This window comes from Serinus canaria, chromosome 7, assembly GCF_022539315.1.
Source record: "Serinus canaria isolate serCan28SL12 chromosome 7, serCan2020, whole genome shotgun sequence".
Taxonomy (NCBI): domain Eukaryota; kingdom Metazoa; phylum Chordata; class Aves; order Passeriformes; family Fringillidae; genus Serinus; species Serinus canaria.
This window is the reverse complement of record NC_066321.1, coordinates 10,354,990-10,373,204: the sequence shown is the minus strand read 5'-3', so window position 1 is coordinate 10,373,204 and position 18,215 is coordinate 10,354,990. Positions and strand designations below refer to the sequence as shown.

General features: G+C 42.0%; 1 protein-coding gene across 1 annotated transcript in view; it reads right to left on the bottom strand.

The window, feature by feature from the left end:
- The window catches only part of ADCY5 (adenylate cyclase 5), a 200,762-nt gene that overhangs the window by 43,382 nt on the left and 139,165 nt on the right, over positions 1-18,215 (bottom strand). The window contains exons 4-7 of the mRNA XM_030241746.2: positions 12,372-12,483; positions 12,070-12,197; positions 8,373-8,531; positions 8,031-8,172 (exon numbers count right to left, since the gene is read on the bottom strand). Of these exons, the coding sequence (XP_030097606.2) occupies positions 8,031-8,172; positions 8,373-8,531; positions 12,070-12,197; positions 12,372-12,483 (541 nt within the window). The remainder of the gene's footprint in view (positions 1-8,030; positions 8,173-8,372; positions 8,532-12,069; positions 12,198-12,371; positions 12,484-18,215) is intronic.

Below are 18,215 nucleotides of genomic sequence, written 5' to 3'. Positions count from 1 at the left end.
AGCTCAGTGCCAGACCCAAGAGCACAGAAGTGCAACATGTAACTAGGCTCAACAACAGGCAGATTAGTTCCTCATTTTAAATATAGTCCCTAGCCAAAAAGACAGGCAGGTTTCCACAAGGAATGTGTTCTGTGGACAAAGTCCCTCTAGCAAGGACTGCACTACAGACTGGCTCTGGGAGGATTGTGGGATTTGCCTGTACTGACTCAGAAGGGTGGCAATTACTATATCCTTGCTTAAAACAGACAAATTCTGGAGAGACTGAAAATTCAGAAGGTATGGATTGTTTTTTATTACTTGAGAGATTAAACTTTCTCAAGAGAATTGCTGCTTCAATGACATTAGAGAAGAAAACAGACTTAATAGTTAATTTTGGATTTCCAGACAAATGAGTTCTTTAAAAAGAAAGCCTCCATTGCTTTCAACTCTAGAATTTTGGTTCAAGAGTTATTTGTCAATACAAGTAGGTCTGCTGCTTTTCTTGCCTGGAGTCTGCATTTTCTATCTATTTATTTTGATTCCCCACTATTCAGTGTAACTTGTACCTTTCAGGAGTTTGCAAAATACTTGGTGTTATCTCCATGGTAACAACAGAGTTAAATGTCAAGTGCTATGCTGCCTTAAATTAGGGTTTTTAGAAAGAAATTTTGAAAGGCTTGCTGAAATTCTGTGCTGGAGAAAGCTGCCTGACTTGACAAGCATGGGAAATCATCTTCTCTCTCCTTCCAAGGAAGAGACAGCTACAATGACAAAACATTTCCCTGGAGACCACAGCTCACCACACGGGCACCAAACATTGCAGAGCACGTGGGGCTGCAGCTCCATGGCCACGGGCTGGGGACACGGGGCCACCTGTGACAGAGCCCTGTGCCCCACAGCCAGCTGGCCCCTGACAGGGAGCAGCAGTGGAGCTGCAGCCCCAGGGTGCCTGCAAAGACCTCCAGCCAGCCAGGGTGACAAGTGTAGGGTCACGAGGAAACCCTCTGGGAGCGGGATGACCATCGGGAGAACCATAAGTGCTCCCACATGGATGCCCCCAGGAGAGCAAGTGCCTCCCACATCACCTCTTCCCCACTTTGAACCCACCACTGGTTCATCTGAAAAGCCTGAAAATTCCAGCACTTGGCACCAGCTGAGTTTCACATGAGCAACCATGACAGAGCCACTGGATAACCTCCAGGAGAGACATCTTTTAAATGTTTCTAAAAATACATTAATGTGATAAAATCTTGATGTCCAGATTTGAGTTGGTTTGAGGTTTGTTTTTTTTTTAAGACTCACTGCTCTTTATACTCTTTGCCATCATTTGTAATACTTTCTTGTGGCTTTTTTCAGTTATGCAATCTTTTTCATAGTTATGCTTCTTTCTTTTATGATGTGATGCCAGAAAACTGCTAGGAAATACAGTTTCATTATCTCCAAGCAAATAGATATTGTTTTTCAATAACAGAAGTGACACTGTCAATCCATTTCATTCCAGCTAAGGGGAGGGCTTTCAACCAAATGGAATAAAAAAACCCAGATGTTGAAACTAGTCTGGGGACCCATAAAAGCAAAGCTATTTGGTTACTTTACAAATGCCTTTACATCAACAGATGATAAAAGTGATATAAAGCACTTTTATATATTTTGCCCCATGAGTTAGTAAACTTGGTTAGAATTTGAGAAAAGCTTTAATGCCAAAGTCCATGATGCCAAAAGCCTTAATGCCAAAGTCCATGCTACCCCTCTCAGCCCACGAGTGATCCTCATACCTGCTGCAAGTGCTAGTGAGTCTGGAGCACTGCTTGATGAATTTGAAGGAAATGAATGACAGCATATGTGTTTATTGACACATCTGGACTGAGGTAAGAACAGGAAAATGGGTAAACATGTAATTCTGAGATTGTTTCTAACCATGAGGTCAGGTGCCATAAATTTTCCATGGCTTCATGAACTCTGGCAGTATTTCCCCCCCACCTCTTGTAGGAAGTTTCCACTGGACTGTGGACAATGTTTCAGCAATATTTCCAATCAGATTAAAACACATAGATACAAGCACAGTGCACTTCTGCTTTTCCACATTACATAATGTGCTACTAGGTCATCTTGAATAATAGGACTTTGCTGCTAACACTTATTAAAGAAAATATAAAACCTGTTGTTTTAAAAACTTGAGATAATTTATTTTCTACCAAATCACTTGTTCAGTAGGTGATGGAAATAGCAAACTCTAAAAATGAAGCATTAGATGGGTCATAGCTCCTCTGTGGAAATTTATGAGGATGTCTCCTCTGTTTCTTCTTGGCTAAGTGACAGCATAAGGACAACCTGCACACAAAGCTGCCTAAGGCATAACAAGACTGGAAAAGAAGAAGAAAGAAAGAGAAGGGATGATACCTTTCAGTCCTACTCATTACAGGTATTACCAACAAGAGAAGGTGCAAAAGTTTCTGACAGCAATGAGTTTTTCAGATTTTAGGTGGCTAAACTCCAGAAAGCTGTTGTGGGAACTTTTCAAATCTGGACTCACAAAGAGACTGTAAATCTGATTCCCAGGGGTTTTATTGTGTTCCCACCACCAGTTCCCACACACTGAGCTACAGTAATGCTACAGCAAAACTGCAGAAAGAGCTGGGGTGTTCTTGTACTTATCAATTGAATCAAGAATGCTTATTATTTCTTTAGTGTGTGTGTGGTAGGATTTTCCAACATATTGATCACTATCAGTGCAGCAGTGAAATCTGATTAGGGATCAGCCATATCAGATTTAGCTACATATTATTCTTTAAATTTTCTTGAAGTCCTTCTGACATGTGCATGATGTTTCTGGTAGTGTTACATGCTCCAAACCACTGCCTTCATAAATCTACGTGAGTGGAGCCCTGCTGAGCTCAGATTAAATGTGTTAAATTGAGGAATCATCACATTAGATTGATTGTGTTTTAGGAGAGTCACATGCTCAACATTTAAAGGACCATTTTGTTTCTTCAGCTGGACGGAATTCCAGGGCGCTATTTAGAAAAGAATGAGAATTGTTTTTCTAGGAGTTACAGCCAAAGTTTTGTTGAGCTGTTTTAAGGCCACCATCAACAATCCTTTCTGAAGCTGGTGTGTACCTGCTATTGTTAAAAGAAACACCCAAGTGTAATCAATTGAAAGACATTAGAAAAAATAAACATTTTTTCTCTTTGCAGACTGTGTGCACACAGCACAGTGTGTTTGGTCAGCAGTATTGCTCATCTGTTTGCAGGCACATTTTGTTTCTACTCGTGTCCAAAGCAAAGCATTCCCCATGATTCCTGACAATGTTGAGGATGATCAAACTAGCTGTAAAACTATGTGCTGTTAAAATCTTCTTCCCCTTAAGGTCTGTTTCCCACTCCTCCAAACACACAGATTTCCACCCTTCTCTGAGTAAAGCTTTGAAGTGCTGGGAAGAGGAAGTGTGATGGTTCTGCAAATTGAGAGCAGCACCTGATTGCAGAGAAGGGCAGAAAGCGAGAAACAGCCACAGAGTGACACACTCCTCTACAAACACCAGAAACTTGGGCAGCACAAGAACTGGGAATATGTAAATGGAGTACTGTAAGAATATCAGGGAAGTGATAAGATAGAAATAATGACTGGGAAAAATGTTTGGAATAAGTTTCAGAAGGGCAGATATAAAAGTTGTGATGGTGGAGGACCAGAGCTATGCAATATGAATGCTACAATCTGCAGGGTAAGCTAAAAAACATGGATAAAACAAAACCACTCTTTAGAAGGGTAAGGACATTGCTCTGCAGGCCATTGCAATGCCTAGGGGTTAAGTCTGGGAATCATTAAAATGTGGGCAACAGTTTTAGTAATTCTAGCTGATAGATTGCTGTTTATCTGGAAATACAGACTTTCAGGTAAAGAATGAAGCCAGTAAGGAAGAAAGGCAAAGATCTCCTTGGAGAATTCCTGTATTTCCACCATGCTAATGTGTTCAGTCCATTAGAAACACATATCCCAATTATCACCCTATACCATGTCAGGTTAACAGAAACTTAGAATTCTTCCTCACTGTAGAACAGAAGGAGCAGATTGGTTTTTTCCAGGTAATCACTACTGCCTCAGTGGAGGCAAAAGGAAAGAAGGCTCATAAGCACACGGTTATAAATGGAAAGCATTGAATTATAGAATCATTTAGGCTGCATTTAAGATCATTAAATACAGCACTGCCAAGTCCCACAAAACCATGTCTGGAAGCAAAACCTGAAGTGTGATGTGCTGAAGTCAGAAAGACAACCTCCATTCCAGATCTGTGGAAAACTGCCAACTTCCATGTCAGTTCTGGTAACAGATATTTTTAATAACTATTTAGTCAGTGATCAAGACACAGAGCTTGTAGAGCAGCAAATTCTGGGTTTGGATTAACAGCCTTGAACCTAAGTTTTTCTAAAGAGGAAAAAATGCAGTAGCTCTCACTGGCTTTGTTTCTTCCATAGAGCCTTTGTCAGAGTGCTGTGCTGGAGCAAGGGCCAAGACAGATGGGGAATATGAAGCTGGAAAAAGAGCTTGTTTCTAGTGAAAAGGCAAGAGACAGTCTTGAATAAGGAAGTATTACTCTGGATGGAAGTTACTAGCAGAGTTACTCAGTTACAACTCTTAGGGCAGATTTGGTTGAATTTTTTTTCTTGTCTCACCTGGCAGCAAGTGAGCAATGATTTGCTAATGGGAGAGGCAGAGGTGTATTTGATAGATATGAAGAAAAGGAGTATTAGCACCCAGCATTTGAGGACTAATATAGTAGAAGTTGAACTTGAGACATGCAATGCATCATTCCCTTAGAGATCACAGACAGAAACTTCATTTCTCTATCAGGAATCACATTGGTTCATCACAGAATTAACAGAAGACACTGAGATAATCCAACATTGCAAAAGGTAAAGGTTTCCTTTGAGGAGCAAGAAAATATGAGAGATGTGCTTGTCTCTTTGTTGTGTGAAAACATTAGAAGAGTCTGTCTCAGCAGAAAAAAGGAGAGGGGATACAATTGCTGACAGACAACAATCCAGAGAAATCCAGGTTTTAGAGCAGCCCAGTGTTAGCACTAATGGGAGCAAATGAACCACAGCAAAAGATTCAACAGACCTTTATGGCAGAACCTGCTAATTTCATCTTTTCAGGCAAGTGCTCACCCATGAGGGCAGCAGAATCACAGGACAGGACAAACAGAAAGGTGAAAGCAGATCTGGAGGTAAAGATGAGGAGAAAAAGTCCAAAAAGACTGGATTTTAAAACTTTTCATTTTGTTCTCTTTTAATAGAAAGCAACTCTTCTGTGTATCAGACAGAAAACAAGGACTACATTTTCAGGTCTAGTAATATTTTTAAAAACTGAGGGAGAAGAATCTAGCTTTTTCCCCTTCTAAAACCACACTGACTATATTCCAGTTAATAGTATTTTTAAAAAGGAAAAAGCAAAAAAAAAATTTCAGAGAAGAAGCTATTTTCAATTCCTAGAACAGAAATATTAGATAGATGTTCCTCCCACTTTGTGCCCAAGAAATGGCATTAACACAATGAAAAAGTTAAACAAATAAAAAAGATAGAAAATTCAAAGTTGTGGCTCCCCATGGCAGCAGTAAGCAGAAAGAGTAGGGAACACACATCCTTACATTTTATCTATTTATCAAAACTCATGTTAGTGTTGGGTTTTGATGGCTGTGGGACTGATGAACCAGATATCCAGATAATTCTGCTGTGTGAACTAAGGAACAGCTCAGGCAGTTACTTGGATCTGCTCTCAGGTCAATACTAATGCCAAGCCTTATGTGAAAGGACAGCAGGAACCCAGACAGAGCTCACAGCAATTCTTCTCTAAGTTAGGTGAACATTTTATGGCCTTTACTGGAACAGAATGAACTGAAAACCTGGCTAAATACATCACAAGAAGTCATTAAAATCAAGCAGAAATGAAAGGAAAAAGTAAAGTAACAGAACTTTGCCTGCCATCAGGCAAAAAGTTCAAGACTGACTGAACTGACAATGGACAAAAGCTTTTCTCACTTCTGATCTTCATGTTTTGATAAAATGAGTTTTTGATCAGGGAGGGAACTTTAAATACTGGAACAGGTGGTCAAGAGAAATATGGATGTCCCACCCCTGGAAGTGTCCAAGGCCAGGCTGGATGGAGCTTTGAGCAACCAGGACTAATGGAAAATGTCCTTGCCCTGACAGGGGGGTTGGGACAAGACAATCTTTAAGGCCCTTTCCAATCCAAGGCTTCCTATGATTCTGTGAAAATATTCACAAAGAGATAAAAAAGAGCTATGGGAGCACAGAAGTTGCAGCAGTATGGGCAAACCAGAAACTCCTCAAACTCCAAACACCAAATGCCCACGACACTGCATAACTGCTTTTTAATGTCTCAATAATTACATAAGTCATCCAAATGTCCCCATTTTTAGCTACTCTGGGATGCAGCACGTTACAGCAGCATTATAGTAGTGCTCAGAGACTTCAGCTAAGGGCTACCCCAGGTAACAGAGCTGCAATAAATACATACAAGGCAGTGAAAGAATGGCCCATTTAATTTTCCTATGCAAATCAAGGCATAAAGATGCAAGTTCCTCAAAACCTATGTCTGTAATGGAATCCACAGCTCTTATGAGTCTCTGTCCAATCTCCTACTCAAAATATATCCCGTGTTAAGAAATGAAGGCAGGTGCCAAGCATTCTGAAGTGCTCATGTCTTCATCTTCTCTCCAGAGAAACTTTTGATTCTCCACAAAAACATGCAGACAACAAGGTATGATTTAAATGTCAGTATAGGCTCTCCACTCCAGGAGATGGGGTCTGACCACAAGGGTATTTTTGCATATATTCTTAAATCTGCCCAGCAAAAAGGGAGTGACTTAGATACCTAAAACATCAGCTGGCTCACTGACAGGCAGTGATGCTCAAGAACAATAATCTTGCACTGCAAGTTCTAATCCTCTTTTGAAGATTGACATTGCTAATGAGATTTATTTTATGAGCAGATAGAGACCAAAACATCAGCTTCTCTCTTTAGCAGATGATAAGGGATTTTCTTGGAGATTTTTTACACAATATCTATTAAGGAGATTTGAGACTTCCATTCTCTCAGGAAATGGAAGCAAAGTCTTTCTGTATTGGTGTTGGTTATTCAAATCAACCGTGCTGTTGCAACATGTCACAAACACTAATTCACTTAATCTCATAGCACTCATATTTACTGATGTAGGAAGTTTACTTGTTTTAGATTCAGAAACATATTAAATTATTTTCAATTCAGGCCAATCTGTATAGGCTTGCCCATACTGTGAATAGCAAAGTAGGGGCTACAGTGCAGAAATTACTAAGAGAAATATTATTGGCTATGCTCAGCTAGATCAAAAAGATCCTTTTCTATTATATTTGCTGTTTTTTAAAAGAATACTCACTAGTGATAGTTTGCTATTGGCAGTGTCACAAAAAGAAGATTTATTGGCTGACCTCCACTTGAGTTTGACTAGATTCAAGTTCAAGTCAGGAATGCCCTCATAGCCTTATTTTGTGCAGCCTGACCCATGTCACAGTTGGTATGATCTCATCTTACTGTCACAATGATGACTGATCATTACAGTGGACCATTTTTTCTCATCTTCAGAAAGAGAGGCTGAAAAGCAATGATTGGAACTCCTCTAATCTTCATGTTCATTCATATGGTGAGCAGGCAGAAAAAATCACCTCTGTAATCTGACAGAGAAAAGATCTCTGTGGTTGTAATCTATGCCTTTAAGTACTTCTACAAAACACATATCTATATTAACAAAATTTTTCAACATGATTTTGAAAACAACTGAGGAAAATTTCTTTGAAAGAACTAGAGCTCTACGCAGACACTTTTGCAGATGGTGGCTATTCCCTTCTACGCACATGAAAGTTCAGGAAAAGGAGAGAGAAACAGGAAATTTTGCCACTGAATGTCAACTGTCTCATCTGTAAAGACACTTTGGTGTGTCAGAGACATCAAGTTATGAAAGGTACCTAAACCTGTGTTAGTTTGTTTGGTCTTACCCTCTTCTGGCTGCACCTCACAATCAGGAAGGTCTCAATGCTGTGCTCTTTCAGATACGCGTTGCGCTCCCCTCCGAAGCCCAGCTCCACCTCGTAGTCTCCATTCAGATAGTTCAGGGTGGCTTTTGTGATGTGGATGCGCCTTCAATGAGACAAAAGGCAAGCAGGTTTTGGAGGCTCTGAAAAGTCATCACCTAAAAAGTCAGGTCCTGCCAGGGATGAGTTCCATGTCATGGAACAAACAAGCAATAAACCCCAACTGATTTAGCCATGCCACTACTCTTACACATTTAGTGTGGGAGCTTAATGGATAAACACAACAACGTGGATGAAGCAACTTACCCAGCTTTGCCCCCTGCTTCCATGTGGTTGGCTAAGGTGACATCGTTGGACCACACATCAAACTGCCACTTCCTGAGGCCCAGGACCCCGCAGTGAACTCTGCCACTGTGGATTCCCACCCTCATGTTGACATTCACGCCCGTAACCTCACGGACCAGTCTGAAAGAGACACGGGGGAGAAGGGCCATTACTAACGACTGAATGGCTGCAGCCAGCAGCACAAACGTGCACCCAGAACACAAAAATCCACAATGATCCACAAATTATTCACAGATACACATGGCACAGCTCATCCACATCAACAGGACAGCAGAACAAAACTGGACGAGCTGTACTGCTCTTGGATGGCCAGGCTGGCCAAGAAGAGCCCTAATTAGAACGTGGAGCTCTTGGAGTAAATCCGTGTACACTGAACTCAGGATCAAGTTGAGAACTCATAAAAAATTATCTCTGGGGCAGTAAAAGGATTAAAGTGCTAGTCTCTATTTCCATACCAAAGCTGGACATAACCTGCCAGCACTCAGCCTCATTAAGAGTAATAGCATGTTGCAAAGAGAAAAAGGAAATTATTTCAGAGATCTTAATTTGTCTGTATGGCACCAAGCATCAACTCTTCCACAGATGAAATATGATATGTATGTGAAATACCCCACTGAAGCTGGAAAGCTTGAACAGGCCTTACAGCAGCAAAACCAGAGAACCACATCTATTGCAGTCACTCCAAACAGGCAGCTACAAATACTAAAGTTCTGAATGTAATGAGGTTTTGGATGCTCTGCTTTCTCCCAAAAAGACTGCTGGAATACTTTGTGAGTTTTCCCCTTCAGGGCAAAAGTTAACTTCAAGAGCTGTTCACATGAGAAATATATTTAGGAATGTGGGTAGGGAAAAGCCTTGATGAGGCCTTCAGAACAGCTCTGCTTCTCATTATTGCCAATCACAGCATTCCCAGAATGTCCATGCTTCACAGGCCAATTCACCTTCATCATCTACAACTGTCCTTCCTTTGAGTAGTAAGTTCCTTGCAGCATGGAAGTACTTTATCCCTACCAGATTTCAGTCTCTTCAGTTTTCAGGTTCATCCAGTCCCTTCTAGATAATATCACCTGGATAGGTAAGTCCTCCCAACTCCCTAACACCAACACAGTCCTAATATTTATGCTTTAGTTATTAATGGAATTAAATGAATAAAGTTAGACCAGTTCTGGACTCCAGTTCCCTCCTATGAATGCAATATGTCCCTTAAAACAGTGTTCAAGATGACTTCTTGTTGAAACAGCTACTATCCTCTTTGAGTTTCTTTCTCTTTATGATCCCTATCTTATGTTTCACTACCTTCTCACTGAAGTGACATTGCTTTTATTATTTTTATTAACAAGCAGCAGAGATTCTAGCAAGTAAAGGAAGCTGATATGGGTAAGGTGTTACAGGCTTATGATCTGAAAGAGCTCCAACCACTACACTTGAAAAAGGAACAGGAGCTGGAGTAATAAAAATGTAGCTGCACCCATAAACCTGATAGAAACAACACAGCTGCAGTTCCTCCCTCCACTGGGTGCTACAATCCCTCCTGCACCCCTGCCAAGCCACATTACTGACACAAGACCAGGGAACTTTTCTCAATAGAGTCACTGATGACCAGGTGACTTTGTCCAGACTTTGCAGCAAACAAATAAGTTTGGTTACTCTTTATAGTCAAAGGAAATATCCTTTGTTACCTTCCTTTTTTTCAGCTCATTTATACCAGGGGTACAGTGAATACAATTTTCATGAAGTCTTTCCTATTTGGGGTAACACTCCCTGCTGTTATTAGACACAGATGAAATCAGCCTACAGGCAGGGCCCAGTGCTGGTGAAGTCTGCAATCAAATGTTCAGTAGTTATTTGTTACCTGCAATCAAATGTTCAGTAGCTATTGGTTACCTTAATTGTGAAACCTCTTATCTTGATCCTTAGGGGAGGAGGGAGGAAGAGGGAGAGCAGGGGTAGTGAGAACAGAATCACCTTCCAGACTTATTAAGAGATGAGATTGTCAAATGCATCCATTATACAGCGAGTGGGAAACAGCTTTTAAAGGCTGCTGAAGAGCAATTTGTAAACAAACACTGAGTGCACCTCTGCTCTCTGTTTATTCCAAGTAAGGTGGGCTGCAGCTAATCAATGAAGTCTAGACTTCCTGGTGTTATTTAGCCTTGTGGGGAATTATACAGCAACATGTGAAGACCTCTGGATTTCATCAGGCCAACAACTGGGCAATGAAGACAACATTCTGTGGGGCTGGTGGCTGAGGATTGCTCTTCTTGTGTTTGACAAGACCCTTTGTCACCTGATACTTAATTGTATCTCACGTGGAAGAAATAGCATTCTTTCAATGGCTGCTGGGAACTAGTTACTTGCAATTCCTCTTATTTTGCACATTGTATACAAACCTCAAAAGGAGACTGGTGCAAGACAATGGAGTTTAAAACCAGGGAAGAAAAGGTAGAAAGTCCTGACAGTGTATACTGCATACAAAGCAAGGGAATGCTATTGCATACTGTGCTTTGAATGGGGTCTCCTGGGTGAAAACAGTGCTTTTTACCTTGTGTATTTGTGTTATGAAAATGAGGTTGAAAACTCTGGGGGTGTATTGATGTCCTTGCAGAAATTCAAACGGTAAAGGATGCACTGTACCAAGCTCAGGAAGGAGGTACCTCTAGCTTTTATCAAGCTGAAGTGGAAACTCCATCAATTTACTGCATAGAATAAGTGGAGAACACTGAGAGATCTTTTACTTCTCTGTGGGTATCACTAATACTTCAGAAGATACTTTCAGAAAATAAAAAACTAAAGAGAAGGGAAAGAGCAGGAGAGTCTGTGCAGCAGGGATGATATAGGAATCAAGGTCTGCTCCATCCAAAACTGACTGAACTTTGCCCCTAAACTTGCATACACTCCAGATGATCAAATAAATCTTCCTTCCCTGAATTCTGAAAGAATTGGCCTATGAAAGCACATGTACAATGCAAACAATATTCAACACTGTCTGTAATCCTCCAAGCAAATAAACTAGACATGGGTCTCCTCTGTTACTCTTTAAAGACAGGAATGGTCTTGACTAACATGGTTGCTAGTCTGCCCTTAGGAGCAAGCAAAGCCCCACCACTTGTTTTAAAAGAAAAATATACAGATGGGGAAGTAAATGGAAATAAAGCAAAAAGACCAATCTGTGTCAGTAATTAATTTAACTAAAGCCTTGAATCTGACTCTTTTTGCATAGGGATACATAGAGAAGGATTTGTTGAACTAGACAAGACAGACCTTAGCAGAGCAATTTTAAGGTGAGTAAAAAACTGGTTTAAAGACATAAATGAATAGTGACTAAAATTTCATAAAGTTATTAACTCTCTGAATTCACAATTCTGCAATTCACTGTAATCCTCCTTTGGGAATGAGACTTCCAGTAATTACAGTAACCTTTGCCTTTCTCATCAGGAGGCTGAGCTCTGATATCCACATGACTGTATGGACACAAGTGTCTGTTTTGCTGCTGTCAAACCTTAACAGAATTTTGGTTTTTTGTTCCAGCTGTTTTCCCTTTTTGTTGGCCAGAGTTCTCTGGTTCGGTTACCTTGCTCCTAATATTAAGAAGAACTAACAGGAAAAAGAATCTACTTGCATTTGTTTTGTGCTTCTCTCTGGGGAATATGGTACTTACGAGATGGCCTCTATCATATCCATTCCCATTTCAACACAGCAGTGTGCATGGTCAGCTCTTGCTTCTGGCAACCCAGACACACAGTAATAGCAATCACCCAGGATCTTGATCCGTAAACAGTGGTTCTCCTTAAAAAAAAATAAGAATAATAAAGGAGAAAGAAGTATTCAGCTTATATTCATGCTTGCAATAGCTTGCCTTTTAGGGCAGTGAATATTTAAGAAATCCAGTGAACCAGCACAGTATGTCATGCAAGAGGAGAATGAAAACAAGAGGTAACAAAATTATAATAGCAAACTTACAGCTGCCAGTTTATCGAATCTGGCAAAGAGCTCGTTCAGCGTCATGACCAGCTCCTGAGCAGTGCACTGGGAGGCCAGACTGGTGAAACCCTCTATGTCTGCAAAGAGGATGCTTGGGAAGAGAGAGGAGGAAGAAAAAAAAAAAGTGTTACAAAATTTGTTGCTGATATTTGTGTAAGTGCAAGTAGCATGCAGAAGTCCAGGATGGGAAGGCATGTGGGGTGTCCCATCCCCACAGCAACAAGGAGATGAGCAGCTCTAAGGCACCTTATGATGCAGCCCCTAGCCCACCTGCAGCACCCAGGAGCTCCTCCCAGTAAGGCTGCAAGCCCAAAATGATCAATGTGCTGCCAAATGACAATTGCAGACCTTGCCAGCTGAGGCCAGCTGTGACATAAGGATATCACATCTCAGGTCCACCCAGGGAAAGCCCTGTGAAAGCAGCCTGGACTGTTTTGAAAGCACAGTTATTTGAATCACAAGTATTATTAATGACTCTTTGATTTCAGTGAATCAATATTAATGTTGTGCTGCAAGGACAACAGTGGGTTGTGGGTGTTTTTTAAACTGCACAAAGATTCTGTCTCATTGATAATTACAACATGGAAAATACTGACTTGCAATCAAACCCAGCCATTATGGCAAATTTAAAACCATTCAGTAATACAGGCAGCAGACTTTATCTATATAGATCCCAGATAAAATATAGACATGCACACACATTTATATAAATAGAAAATTCATGAGTTCTACTTGTATATTGGAACATTTATCCAGTGGTTGATTTGTTCTTTGAAGCTGATTATTGCCATCAAGATGTACTTGGAAAAGAAATTAAAAGTCTAAATAACAACCACTTTGGAATTGTTTCTTCTTTTTAAAATAAAACTCCAACATGTTTTAGGCAAATTGCAGAGGTATGTTTTCAGTTGGAATTCCCTGCAATGCCTTCAGTCAGAAAGCAAAACCAACAAAAATATTTTCACGAGCATTTTTTGCAAAAATCCTGAAACACATTTCAATTCTGGCATGCTTTTCATATTTTCCTTCTACATTTCAACTCCAATAAATCACCAACCAAACATATTGCATTAAATACTTCGTTGTTAGTCACACCGATGCTAAAATGTACAAGAGAAAAACAAGATGAATGCAGGGATGTCTGAATCAAAATATACTTTGCCAATTTTAAACACTTGAGAAAACACACAAAAATAAATCAAGATTCCACATATTTACAAATAAAAGTAAACCTCCTGAAGAAACACACTTGAAATCAAATGAAAGCTTAGACAAGTCTGTACTGCTCATAAGCAATTTAAGTACCTGCTAATATGTAATGTACAAATGGGAAATGTCTCCAGTTCTAGTGGCAGTAACCAAATATGTCTTGTTGAAAGCATGTTCCTCTTCCATCATAGGGCAAATTGCAAATTACTCATTTTTGAACATGTTCACACCCTGCTTGTGTGCATGTTGCAATAGCCTTGTGTTAGAAGAGGAGAAATCAAGATCAGCTGCTGCTCTGACATTCAGATATCAATGGGTGTATCTGAAAATACTACACAGGGATGCCCTGAGCCTTCTCCTCATGCCTAATAAATGTGGATAAATGACTGAGGTTGCTCTCCTCATTCCCCATTACTATCATTCCAGATAAATGGATAAGACCTTTCTAGAAGTGAAATGGTGGCAATATTTCAACCACAGAAATGAAGCAATCAGCAGAGCCCTGTGGAGCTGTTCCACACACAGATTTGTGTTAGCTAACCAAGCACCTGGGTGCATTACAGCCAGCCAGCTGGGTGACCTGCTCTGCCACCCAGCAGCCACCCTGCTGGGCTATCAGCAGACACTCTCTGGGACACATGCAGGGAATGGAACACCTCATCAGGGTGTGGAAAGGACTGCATGTGAGATGGCAGAGGACAGAGCAGGTAGCTGGGAACTAAAGATGGAGAGGACAGACACACATTTGTGCCAGGTGACTGGAGAAAGAACAAGACACAAGAGTTAGAAAAAACAGTCCTTGACAGCTGGAACCCAGCCTGAAGCCTCTGTCCTCTGCTCTCAGCAAGGTACTCAGGAAGCCACTAAAGCACATTTTATTTCTCTGCCCAATCTGCCCCCTCACACACTCCTGCTAGCACTGCAGCTCCAGCAGCAGGGACTCCAGCCAGGTTTGTCAGTCCCAGCCCCTCCTGGGGAACTTCTATTCCTGCTGTATTAGCCATTGTAACCCTGACATTCAGCCTGCTCCCTGTAAAATACCCAACCACCCAGAAGTGACAAGGAAAAGAGGTGGCTCTTACAGCAGCCATCACAGAACAGCCCATGATCCTCACCCTGTGCTCAGTCAGAGCTGTTATTTGAAAGGAAGCCTGTTATATCTGTGTCCTTATAAACACAACACACACAGAGAGATGCCTGAAGCACCTCCAAACCCTGCCAGTGCATTTACCCTTAGCAGCCTTAGAGATTGAGCACACAGATTCCCACTGCTCTTCACACTTCAGTCATGTCAATGACTACCCTTAGCAGTGAAAAGATTTTATTAAAGGACCATGGTGTTGGTGATTGTGATGAAGGGCCCAACTCATGCCAGCTATTTGTCAGTCTTCAGAGGTCATGCCATTTCCTTGCTGGTGGGAGGACAATGCCAGTAACAGGCCTCCCTTGAGCCAAAATGTGCAGCAAATGACAGTGGTCAAAAAAAGGTCAAAGAAAATAAATATTATAGCTATAAAATATCGTGAGATAAGTAAGGCAGTGGTTTAGCAGTACTATTAGCTGGAGCAGATTAGAAGGGATTGACCACACAATCTGCAGCCTGGACACCAGCAACTATTATCAGCCCTGAGTCCCAGTCCCTTCATCTGGGAGGCTACTGCTTTGTGGAAAAATCAGTTTAGCATGTAATTAAAATGTTGTAATGGTTTCAGAGTTCTTGATATATTTTCCACTCCATCACTGTCTTCAGATTTACCATCTGATTGGGTTTTGTCCAGCAGTAACCAGGGTATGACCTCAAAAAATACAGAAAATGGTTTATTTCTGGGAAAGACAGGGAAGAAGAGAGGAGTTATCATTAATTTTATATGTCTTTCTAAATTCCTTCTGTTTTATTTTGGTTGAAAAGTACCACAAATTGTGTTTTAGGGTAGAGGTGAATACTTTCCTAAGCTCCTATTTCAGTTCCTATTTCCAGCAAGGACTGGCTGAAGATTTGATAGCTGTACAAGGCAAGCTCAGTTTTGTGGCTGTTGCCCTGCGTGGCTCATGATACTGACAGGAAAAAAGGATGAAGAAGAGCCTGATGGCAGATCCTGCCATCCTCCCCTCTGCTTAGGGACCAGCCTGACACCTGCCTGGTCTCGCCCAAACCCCAGGCAAGAGGAAAGGCGGATACAGGGACTGGAACACCCCACAGCTGCTGGCTCCTATGGATTCCACCATGTCTGAAGGGCAGCACAGGGCAGGCTGGGCCCACAGCTCCAGCTGCTGCCATGGCAATGCCAGCTCTGCCTGAGCTTGGCTCTTCCCAAAACCACCAGGACACAGTGGACTGCAAGGCCTTCATGAGCAGGACGTCTGGGTGCTTTGTGCACGGTGTTCCACAGAACTGCAAAGGCACACTGAGCTGAAATGGAGGGAACACAGCCAGGATGTGGACAAGAGGATAAAATTCCCATCCTGCTGAGTTCAGCTTTCCCACTCTTTGGTCTGTAATGCATTCACACAACAGTCAAGGTACACCTGGACAAGCAGCTCTGGAACCAGCAGGAGCCTCAGTGCAACATCCCAGAGACCAGCTCAGGTCCATCCCCGCACTGCACCTGGAGTCCTGCCACTGCAGGCCCTTCAAAACCATCTCCTGTAAGATAGCTGAGCCTTGCACTACTGATGTGCCCTGAGGCAGAAGCATCACAGGATCTTTGAGATGGCAAAAGAGGGCAGAGAACTTTTTTTGCAAGCATGCAGGAAGGGGAGAGTTTTGTCAGGAGGCAAAGAACATAAGGAGTAAGAAGAGCTAAGGACAAGGTGGGAAGCAGGAAACCATGAGATGTTTAAAAACCACACACATCTACAGAGAATGATTTTGCAACGCAGACTTACATGTCTGGAGCTAATACAGTCATTAAAGGAGGGCCATGACACAAGTTTCCCTGCAAATGCAGGATTGTTCAAAATGCAAAATTAAATCATGAGTGCTTCTAATGTAAAAACAAAAAACCCAGTCATGTTCTATTTCCAGCCATGTGCGTGCCATGCACGCCAGCCACAACATAAATCAAGCAAGGCAAGAAACACAAACCCTATCACCATCACAACGGTAATGCCAGTCAGGAATATAAACACCATGTGTTGCTGGAAACCAAACGCCACAGGCACTGCATGGGAAACAGAACAAAACCCCAGACTCAGAGAGCTTTAATGCCTTACAATAACTGCAAAGTGCTTTTGACTGGATCTGAACCATGGTATTTTACCACAATGAACACTACCTACAAGAGAAGAAAGAGTTCATGTGCCATGATAAAATAATCATTGCTCACTAGAAGTCAGCATTCACGAGCAAAGGTGTAACAAGAATGCCACTGACTACAGACACAGTTTGTCCTTGCCAGTGAGCTCACTGAGCTGATGGGGGAGGCCAGGGTCTCAGGGTGCTACAACACCATCCACTGCAATTGGGGTTACATGCCATTGAGTCAGACTGTGAACGAGGAAGAACAAAGGAAAAGGATGGACCAGGATGAAGCTGACAAAACTCTTCCTTGAAAGGCTGGGTCAAGCTCTCTAGACCAAAGCAGGCTTTCAGAGAACCACAGTAATGGTGAAGCTGGAAGGGACCTCTGGAGGTCATCTTGTCTAACTCTCTCCTCAAGCAGGGCCACCTAGCAATGATTACCCAAGCCCATGTTCAGATGTCTTTTGAGTATCTCCAAGGTGGGAGTATCTCTTCAGCTTTTGGAAAATGAGTCAATTTTTGCACTTGGACAACTGTTTAAAAGCCAGTTCCCCTCCTGCTCTGTAGGCCCAGAATTATTTTCCAGCTCCAGTGGCACAAACAAAGGATTAAGTTCATCTAGAAGTTCCTGGAATAGACAAGACATCAGGATATATCCAATCTCCCCTTCTTAGCTGCTTGGGGATGGGATGGCACAGAAATCCTCTGTGTCTTCTACTCACCCTGTGCACAAGATAGGATTCCAGCTTCCAGAAACACTGAGAACATCTCATCATGCTCTTTCCCTGCTGAATGTGACAGCAGCAACAACAAAAGGACAAACCAAAACAAGCTGAGGACAAGTTCCCAGCAGTGCCACACGGCCATGGTCAGGCGGCAGCGTGTCTGGGAAAAGCAGCACCCATGTGAGCAAGGGCAGCAGAGCCCACCTAGGGAGGGTGAAGGGGCCCACACAGATCACTGTGCTGAGTGACAGCCCAGTGACCAGCCCAGCAAGCTGCTTCTAGACCATCTCAGGTCTCAACAGCACGTCAGCCTTGCTCTCTTGGGATGTCTGTGTGACAGGCTAAAGACACAGCCTTAGCGATGCAAAAAATGTTCTCTGGAACAGCAGGACATCAGACAGACCAGAGGGTAAAATCTTTCCTTTTCCTACAGTCATGGGAAAAAAGCAAACACAACAGTAAAAAGATACATGCTCTATCCTCAACTTATATGGTCATTTTGGAGAAGATCCATTTAGTACTGGAAATCACCTATTGTTTAAAATGAGCCGAAGCATTGCTGGGATGCATGAGCTGGCACAGCTCCCCCTTGGAAAGGAGGACAGTCTTGCCCCATGTTCCACCCTGAGATCATTCATGCTGGCTCCT